This window comes from Gossypium hirsutum, chromosome A08 (assembly GCF_007990345.1).
Source record: "Gossypium hirsutum isolate 1008001.06 chromosome A08, Gossypium_hirsutum_v2.1, whole genome shotgun sequence".
NCBI lineage: Eukaryota > Viridiplantae > Streptophyta > Magnoliopsida > Malvales > Malvaceae > Gossypium > Gossypium hirsutum.
Window position 1 is genome coordinate 6,760,293 of NC_053431.1, and position 10,342 is coordinate 6,770,634.

At 31.6% G+C, this 10,342-nt stretch overlaps 1 protein-coding gene across 1 annotated transcript; it reads left to right on the forward strand.

Moving 5' to 3' along the window:
* The first annotated feature begins 2,619 nt into the window (after positions 1–2,619).
* LOC107961423 (40S ribosomal protein S8) lies at positions 2,620–9,802 on the forward strand. The gene is made up of 5 exons (XM_016897563.2): positions 2,620–2,685; positions 2,753–2,825; positions 8,450–8,780; positions 9,002–9,171; positions 9,579–9,802. Exons 1-5 carry the CDS (start codon positions 2,682–2,684, stop codon positions 9,658–9,660), a joined length of 660 nt encoding a protein of 219 aa, XP_016753052.1. The 5' UTR covers positions 2,620–2,681; the 3' UTR covers positions 9,661–9,802.
* Positions 9,803–10,342: the final 540 nt, after the last annotated feature.

A 10,342-nucleotide genomic window follows, 5' to 3' on the forward strand; every position in this document is an offset into this window, starting at 1 on the left:
TATATCTATAAAACTACATTTACAATGGACACCTGTCCAATTCTTTTTCGTTCTTTTTTTTTTCCAAGGAGAATTTTATGGGTAAATTTCAATTCCAACTTTTAGATTATAAGAATGATTAAATTTCAATTTGATTCCTATATTTCACTTAAATTAGAAATTTAATTTATATATTTTAAATTTGACATAAATTGATACCTTAACTTTTGTAATACCATTAGTCAGTCTAAATACTTTATTCAAATTAAAATGATTATGTGAATTTTTTAAGAAATATTAGCACCATTAAAATTCTTTACTAATTTCAAGTTCGTTACAATGTTATTTTTTTGTTACATGAATATAAAGTTTATTTTATTTTATTTTTCAAAATGTCACACTAAAACAAAAGAATTCTAATAGTGTTAACAAATTAACCTAAATTTTTAAATTCGAAAAATAGAGAGACAAAAATTTTGAAAATAAAAGTATGGAGATTAAATTCTAAATATACGAAAAGTAGAAAAACTTTGAGCAAATTGTAGCCTTTAAGTTTTTACACCATAATTAGTTAAGAAATAAATAATTAACCCAATGCGAAATGTGTGTAAAAACCATACTATATATATTATTACAAGGTAAATATATATGACAACAATTCAATTTCGATTACTTCATAAAGTGACACATAAAAATCACAATGAATTTTTGAAGAGAAAATGGAGAAAGTAGAGGTGTCCATGGGTCGGGCCGGGTTTGGGAAAAATTTTAGGCGCGTTTCCTAGGCTTGAACTCAAAAAATGGGCCTAAATTTTTGCCCAAGCCTAACCCGAATAAAATATTAAAACCCAAGCCTGACCCAGCCTGCTCATATTAATTTTTATATTATTTTTATATAATTTAAAAAATATATATAATATATCAAAAATAAAAAAAACATTAAAATAAATATTTCCCAACAAATTGAAAATAAATTAAAAAATATGTATACTTAAATAACACTAAGATAAATGTAATTTAATAAGCAAATGTGAAAAATAGTAACAAAATTAACAATAAAACTAGAGTTATACAATATCTAAATAATAATAACAAAATAGTAATAACATAATTGTGAAATGGTAGCAAAATAGAGAAAAAATAGCAAGAAAATAATAAAAAATAGCAAAAAAAAGTAAAAAAAGCAACAATTTTTTTTTTCATTTTTGGGCTGGGCCAATAAAGCCTTATTCGAGGCTAGACTCATTTTTTAAATGGACCTAATTTTTTTGTCCAAGCCCATTTTTCAGACCTATATTTTTACCCAAACCCTCTCACTTTTCGAACGGGCCTTTGGGCTGGACTAAGTGGCTCGACTCATGGACAGATCTAGGAAAGAGTACTTTAAATTTTTTTTTTGGTGAATTACAAGAGGAGGTTAGAGCCTTAACAACAATGCGACTAGTGCGGCTTAAATCCAAGTCACATCTAGGACGGTAAATATCCTAATCATTAGGCCAATACATAAGGTTTGAGAATACCTTAAATTTATAAAAAAAAACTTAATATTAATTAGAAAAAAGTAAAACACCAAATGTTAACAAAAAAAATAAAGTAGTAAAAGTAATAGTGAACAGAACTAATTGAAAAAAACAAACTAAAATGCTAATAAATGCCGTTTTTTTAATTATGAAAATAGGTCGAATTTTTAAATATTTATGGGAGTTGAGTGATTTAAGTAAAATGCTTTTAATTAGAAGTGCTTTTTATCACAATAGGTTATAGACCTCAAAATCTTTTGTTTTCTTAAGCAATGTGATATATATTAGCTTGTTATTAAACAATGTGAAGTTACTTTTTTTTTAACTAACAACATAAAATTTAAAAGAAAAAATTTTTTTAACTAATATAAAAAAAATCTTTAAAAAAATCTTTCTATCGATAGAAACAATATTTATTGGTATTTTAGTCGAAAAAACAAGACAAAGGAAGAGTTACAATAAAGCTAATGAATATAAATTATTTATATAATATAATACATATAATCATAGAGATAATGATTACAGATTATCTCAATATATATATTTTACTTTTAAATTTAATTTGAATTTTTATTTTTTAATTTGAAATTTTACTAAATATTTAAAGATGAAGTAGATATAATTTTTAAAGTAAAATTTTAAAATGTTAAAGGTTATTTCTTTTAAAAAAATTAATTTTAAATGAATAAATAAATAAAAATGTTCTTATTTTATGTTAATTAGATAAATAAAAATTTACTTTTAAATTATTTTTTATTTTAAGATAAATTTTTTAATGAAACCTTTTTTATTTTAAATTTAAGTGTTAAGATAAAACATTTTTAACATAATTTGAAATTCAATTATTTTTTATATTTTTAATTTGAAAATTCACTAAATATTTAAAAAGGTTAAAATATTAAATTTTTTATTTTATAATTTAAATATCCATATTAATAATAAATTTAAACAAATAAAATAAATAGATATTTAAAAAAATTAAATTTAAATTAAAATAGATTTTATAATTAAATAGTAATTTAAATCAAATTTAGAAAAAAAAAATTGTTCAAAATATACCGAATTTGTAGGCGATTAGCAGCTAGCCTCTCAATATAAAAACAAAGGTAGAGGTTTGGTAGCGCCTGGGAGAGTGAAACCAAAGAGTGAAGCAGAACCCGTCCCTTAAGCCGTTCTGTCATCATGGGTAATTTTCTTGATACCTCCATTTTCTCACCCTCCAAACACTCTTTATGCTGTTTTTCTTTTCTCAGGTATTTCCCGGGATTCTATGCACAAGAGACGTTCCACCGGTGGCAAGCAGAAGGCTTGGAGGAAGAAACGAAAGTAATTTTCCATTTTGTGCCCATTTTTCTACGTTTTTGTTTTTGTTTTGGTAAATCTGCTGATGAATAATGCGTTGGGATTCCTTTTCCTTAAACAATGGATCTGTTAAAAAAATTGTTGATCAATTATCATTGATGGTAGAAATAGAGTGGGATTTAGCAAAGGTGCCTCTTTTTGAAGCATGACATTTGATTTTATGATTTATGATTAAATCTGACAAATTAACCATTCTTGAGTCAATACGTTTATATGTATGGATTATGGAAGATTCAAATCATGTAATACCTACATGACACGCATATATGTATAATATACATACTTATATATGTATATGCATGGATCTTAATTCAATCATGTATATATATTCATGGAAGATTGATATGTTTAATTTGGATGTTGCTGTGGTCTTCACGTATGGTTTTATGTTTGAAATCTTATGCTTAGATGATTCAAGTTTTATTTCTCCGATGCTTTATGTTTCTTGAGTTATGTCTGTGTGATATCGGTGTCTAATGTTACACCTGGACACGGAAATAAGGATATGACCTTCCAAATCCATGGAAAAACTCGCATCTGACACTTATTTCGAGTCCAAATAACATAAGATTCGAGGGCCAAGATTGTTGGCACATAATTAAATTAACCTTGCACAAATAAATTATGAAAAGTTAGAAGAGTGAAGAGACTTGAATATGAAAAGTGAAAAAACTTGAATATGAATAGTGAAGAGACTTGAAGATGAAAAGTTAAGAGGCTTGAATATGAAAAGATACCCACATGCATGAATAGTCACAACTCCTAGCATATAGTGATATAGATGAATAGTCACTTACAACTCCTATATAAAGAGTTGTATGTGATGAAGAATTATTAACTTTGTGTGCTTGAAATAAAAGATTATTTGAAAGAATTTTTCTATACAAAATTTATTTCTCTTCTCCATTATATTCTTTATCATTTTTTTGTTTTATTTCTCCAAATATTAATCATTCAACTACAAATTGGTATCAGAGCCTTGTTCGATCGAAATGAACAATTCTATTCCTCTTTCTTCTGTTCCCCAATTAACCAAAGAAAATTATGGCAAATGGAGTATCCAAATGAAGGCTCTTCTTGGATCTCTAGAAGTTTGGGAGATTGTTGAAAAAGGTTATAATGAAGTTGAGGCTGAAGAGGAGGAAGGATTAACACAAGTTCAAAAAGAGAGTCTAAGAAAATCAAGGAAGAAAAATCAGCAAGCCTTATTTTGGATATATCAAGGAGTTCAATCATATGAAGCGGCTTGGGAAAAAATAGCTTGTGCCACCACGGCAAAACAAGCATGGGAATTTTTACAAAATTCATTCAAAGGAGATGAAAAGGTGAAAAGAGTTCGGTTGCAAACTCTTCGAGGAGAGTTTGAAAGATTGCAAAAAACAGAGTTAGAATCAGTTTCTGATTACTGTTCACGGGTTTTGTCCATAGTCAATCAATTAAAAAGAAATGGTGAAACTATGGATGATATTCGTGGTGTTGAGAAAATCCTCCGTTCTTTAGATTCCAGATTTGACTACATTGTGGTTGCCATTGAAGAATCAAAGGACTTGAGTACCATGACTATTGATGAACTCACAGGTTCGTTGCAAGCCCATGAAGAAAGATTAAACAAGAAGAAAGAGGAAGTAGATCTAGATCAAGCACTCCAGTCAAAGTTGTCTCTAAATGAGAAGAAGGGAGATTTTAAAAATCAAAGAGGGAGAGATCGTGGTCGTGGAAGAGGAAGAAATTTTAGAGGAAGAGGCTCAAATTCTCGTGAAAGAGGTGAATATGTAAGCACGGAGAATGGATGGAAAGAAGCCAACCAAAGTCAAAATTTTAGAGGATCACAAAGAGGACGTGGACGTGGAAATCAAAGAGGAAGAGGTCGTGGCTATTTTGAATGTTATAATTGTCGCAAACCTAGTCATTTGGCAAGTGAATGCTGGTATAAAAAAGAAGAGAAAAATGAAGCTAATATAGTACAAAATAATCAAGAGCAAAAGCAAGAAACTTTGTTGCTCGTATCTCATGGTGGAGAGATTGATAATGTCTGGTACATAGACAGTGGTGCTAGCAAGCATATGACAGGTAACAAAAATTTATTTTCGAAGTTCTTTGAATCTGATTGTGGAGAAGTAAAAGTAGGAGATGGCAAAGCTTACAAAGTTAGCGGTGTTGGTGAGTTGGAGTTCAAAACAAAGCAAGGAAGGGTAGAGAAAATGTCTGAAGTTTATTTTGTTCCTGGTCTTAAAAATAATCTGCTTAGCGTTGGGCATCTCTTGAAGAAGGGGTATGATATTCATTTCCGAGACATGGCTTGCTATTTATCAAAGAAAAATCAGGTTGTTGCTAGAGTTGGAGTGGCATCAAATAATCTTTTCTCTCTTACCCTTCAAAATCAGAATATGTCTTGTTTTATTGGTGCTCATAAAGGAATTTCAAAGTTATGGCATGATAGATATGGATATTTAAACTATGGAAATTTGGAGATGCTTTCAAGGAAGATGATGGTTAGAGGTTTACCAAAAATCGATCGGCTTGATGATGTTTGTGAAGCATGTCAACTTGGAAAGCAACACAAAATTGCTTTTCCTTCTCAATCCTCGTGGAAAGCAAGAAGACCATTGCAACTTATTCACTCAGATCTTTGTGGTCCAATGACAGTTTCATCTTTAGGAGGTAATCGTTACTTTATCTCTTTCATTGATGATTACTCAAGAAAGTTATGGGTGTATTGTGTCAAAGAAAAATCAGAGGCTTTTCAGAGATTCAAAGATTTCAAGGCAGAAGTGGAGAACTTTACTGGGCTGAAAATTAACACCTTGCGTACAGATCGTGGAGGTGAATATTTTTCAAAAGAATTTGAGAAATATTACTGAGATAGTGGCATCCGGCATGAAATGACAGTCCGCCATACACCTCAGCAAAATGGTGTGTGTGAAAGAAAGAACAGAACAATTATGGAAATGGCTAGATGTCTTCTTAAGAAGAAGAGGTTATCAAGAAGATTTTGGGCTGAAGTTGTTTCCTGTGCAGTTTATCTTATAAACAGATCACCGACAAGAAGCTTGGAGAATTGCACACCACATGAGGCGTGGTATGGTATAAAGCCTAGTGTTAGTCATCTTAGAGTATTTGGGAGTGTTGCCTACTCTCATATTCCAGATGCAATGAGAAGCAAGTTGGATGACAAGTCAGAGAAATGCATTTTCATTGGCTATAGTGAAAGAAGTAAGGCATACAAGTTGTACAATCCGGTGACAAAGAAGATTGTGATAAGCCGAGATGTTCGGTTTGATGAAAATTCCATGTTTGAAGATATGGAAGTTGAAAAGGAAAATTTGCCAATTTTTCCTTTTGAACTTGAAAAAGAAGAAGAGGCAGTAATTGAGAATGCTGAAGATGATGCTCAAGTAGAAAATCCTCCTGCTTCCCCAAGTTCTTCATCAAATTCTTCTTCATCCAGCCCGATCCGAAAAACGAGAAGCATCCAAGAGTTATATGATGTAACGGATGAAGTTGTGCAAAATGATGCTGTATTCTTTGCCTTCTTTGCAGGAGAAGATCCAATTTCTTTTGATGATGCATATCAAGAAGAAATATGGAGGAAAGCCATGAAAGAAGAGATTTGCTCAATTGAAAACAATGATACATGGGAACTCACAGATTTACCACTGCACAAGAATTCAATTGGAGTCAAATGGGTGTACAAGACAAAGATGAATCCGAATGGCTCTATCAACAAGTACAAGGCAAGAGTGGTTGCAAAAGGATACAAGCAAAAGGAAGGAGAAGATTTTACAGAGGTATTTGCTCCAGTTTCAAGACTTGAGACAGTTCGGTTACTTATTTCTCTTGCTGCCCAAAACAATTGGAAAATGTTCCAAATGGACGTAAAATCTGCGTTTTTGAATGGTGTTCTCAAAGAAGAAGTCTATGTTGATCAACCACCAGGGTTTGTCAAAAAAGGAAAAGAAGAAAAAGTTTACAAGTTGAAGAAAGCTTTGTACGGGTTGAAGCAATCACCCAGAGCATGGTACAGCCGCATCGATTCTTATTTTCAGAAGTGTGGATTCCAGAAATCTCCATATGAGCATACTCTCTACATTAAAGGCAATTATCAAGGAAGATTCATGGTTGTAAGTCTCTACGTTGATGATCTTATTTTCACAAGAAATGATGTGAAGATGTTGAAAGAATTTCAGCACTCAATGATGGCAGAATTTAAGATGACAGATTTGGGAGAACTTCATCATTTTCTTGGCATTGAAGTTCATCAATCCGAGAAAGGAATTTTTATTTCACAAGAGAGCTACGCAAAGGAAGTTCTAAAAAAATTCATGATGGAAAATGCGAATCCAGTCTCTACTCCATGCATTACAGGTCTGAAGTTATTTAAAGAGGGTGAAGGAAAGCTTGTCAATTCCACCATATTCAGAAGTTTGGTTGGGAAGTTGATGTATCTGACTTCGACAAGGCCTGATATCGTGTATGCTGTTAGCTTGGTAAGTAGATTCATGGAGAAACCTTACTCCAATCACTGGGAGGCTGCCAAGAGAATATTAAGATATGTGAAGGGAACCATTGATTATGGAATTTTCTATAAAGCTAATACATTAGTTGATCTCATTGGTTATACGGATAGTGATTTAACAGGAAGCATTGATGATAGCAGAAGCACTTCTGGTTATGTTTTTCACCTTGGTAGTGGTGCAGTTTCATGGAGTTCAAAGAAACAATCAATTGTGGCGCTTTCGACTACAGAAGCTGAATATATCGCTGCATCTTATGCAGGATGTCAATTGATTTGGTTACGTGGAATTTTGGAAAGTCTTAAGCAGAAGCAAAGCAAGTCAACAATTTTGTTTTGTGACAATAGTTCTACTATTTCGGTCACAAAAGATCCAGTTCTTCATAGAAGGACAAAACACATTCTTATTCGATATCACTTCTTGAGGGAACTAGTGAATAATGGTGATGTTCAAGTTGAATATTGCAAGACGGAAGATCAGATGGCTGATATCTTCACAAAGCCTCTAAGTGGACAAGTCTTCAAGAAAAATGTTGAAAGGTTGGGAGTTCAAAGCAAGTTTAATTTAAGGGAGGCATTGTTGGCACATAATTAAATTAACCTTGCACAAATAAATTATGAAAAGTTAGAAGAGTGAAGAGACTTGAATATGAAAAGTGAAAAAACTTGAATATGAATAGTGAAGAGACTTGAAGATGAAAAGTTAAGAGGCTTGAATATGAAAAGATACACACATGCATGAATAGTCACAACTCCTAGCATATAGTGATATAGATGAATAGTCACTTACAACTCCTATATAAAGAGTTGTATGTGATGAAGAATTATTAACTTTGTGTGCTTGAAATAAAAGATTATTTGAAAGAATTTTTCCATACAAAATTTATTTCTCTTCTCCATTATATTCTTTATTATTTTTTTTGTTTTATTTCTCCAAATATTAATCATTCAACTACAAAGATGCCTGTTATTTGAGGTACTTGGGCAGTACTTTATGGATGAGTACTTTTGGGAATATAGATGCACTGAATTCCCGGTTTTCTTTATTGATGATTTCAGTTTTTCTCGGCGACAGGTATGAACTCGGCCGCCAGCCAGGAAATACAAAGCTATCAAGCAACAAAACCGTCAGGAGAATCCTTGTTAGAGGAGGCAACGTGAAGTGGAGAGCGTTGAGATTGGATACAGGCAACTATTCATGGGGTAGTGAATCCGTAACCCGTAAGACTCGTATTCTCGATGTCGTATATAACGCCTCGAACAATGAGCTTGTTCGCACACAGACTCTGGTAAAGAGTGCCATTATTCAAGTTGATGCGGCTCCGTTTAAGCAATGGTACCTTCAGCACTACGGCATTGACATTGGGAGGAAGAAGAAGATGGCCTCTAAGAAGGAAGCTACTGAGGTAGAAAGTTTATAAATTAGCTTTCCCTTACTGAAAATTGAAGGTCACTTTCAAACTATGTTGCTACATAATAAAAAAGCTTAAGAAATGAAATTGAACATGCTCATATTAGATACATACATATATAAGATACTCATACTCGAGTTAAAGTAACGTAGGTTTTGATGATTGGGTTTAGCTTTGAGTTGATATTTATTGTTTCTGCATAAAAAAACTGACAGGAACCAGAAGGGGCTGCCGAGGAAACCAAGAGGAGTAAGCATGTAGCAAGGAAGCTTGAGAAGCGCCAAAAAGATCGCAAACTTGATCCTCACGTTGAAGAACAATTTGGTGGTGGTAGATTGTTGGCATGCATATCTTCCAGGCCTGGTCAATGTGGCAGAGCTGATGGGTAAGTTTTGGTTTCTAATCTGTTTCTTATTGGGATTTGCATGCGAGAGTCGTGTATAATTATGCATATGACATGTTCAAGTTTTGTATTTGGAGGGTCATATTTAAAGGAAGTGAATAGATAGAGCAACACAAGTTATTACTAATCTTTATGTTATTTCAACATTTTTATTTGTTTGAAATATCTGTGTTTGACATATATTTTAAGTGTCTTTTAGATGATTATGGATTCTTCCAGTTTTTCTTAAGCTATCCTCCATCAAAGGACTTTCAAATACATCAAAAATTAATATATATATATATATATATATATTTAGCATGCATGTGTAAAAAGATGCTTGCATGCCATTTGACATGCAATTTTATTACAAAATATTATATTTAATTTACTATAATTTATATGTTTAGGTACATATTGGAAGGTAAAGAATTGGAGTTCTATATGAAGAAAATGCATAAGAAGAAGGGCAAGGGTGCGGGAGCTGCTTAGATGAATTAATTTGGTGTTTTTGTTTTTTCATTTAAAAGTTTGGTGACAATAAACTAGAAATAGTTTTTATATATTTTTATTTGGTTGAATTAATGGTATTCAATTGTTTTTTAGTATGAATAAAGTTTTTAGCTGTTTTTTAGTATGAATATGGTATATGTAGATGATTAAGTCTCATTATGTGTGCGAGTTTTAGTTCACTTAGTTTCAATTTGTTGGCTTTAGTTTAGATTATACCAATTTTTAGTCTGTAATAATTTGATTCTAGTTAGTGATTGCTTGGATAGTCTGTTTGTGATAGTTCGAATTGGACTTGTTACACTTTAAATTTAAATTTGCTATTAATCTCTATAGTTTGCAAAAGTTATGGATTTAGTCCATGTACTACTAAAAATTTATTAAGTTCAAGTTTTTGTATTTCTAATCTAATTGGTAGGCATATTATCATGTGTAATGCCTTATCAGTTTGTTATTTCAATATTTATGTGTAATTATCCAATTGGAGAATATGGACTAATTTTCAACTATGCACATAGTACATGATTAGTAATTGGATTTAATCAAATAATTAGATTTAATCAATAGTATTTAATTATTTGGGCCAGGACTAAAATTTTAAAATTTGAAAAATACAAGACTAAAATTGATCAAATTGAAAAGTATAAGAACAATAACATTGATC

Excerpts from the sequence above, each read along its gene's own strand:
- LOC107961423 (XM_016897563.2), top strand. Across the intron at positions 2,826-8,449 it reads GCTTGGAGGAAGAAACGAAA|GTATGAACTCGGCCGCCAGC; the intron begins GTAATTTTCCAT and ends TCTCGGCGACAG. Across the intron at positions 9,172-9,578 it reads CAATGTGGCAGAGCTGATGG|GTACATATTGGAAGGTAAAG; the intron begins GTAAGTTTTGGT and ends TTATATGTTTAG.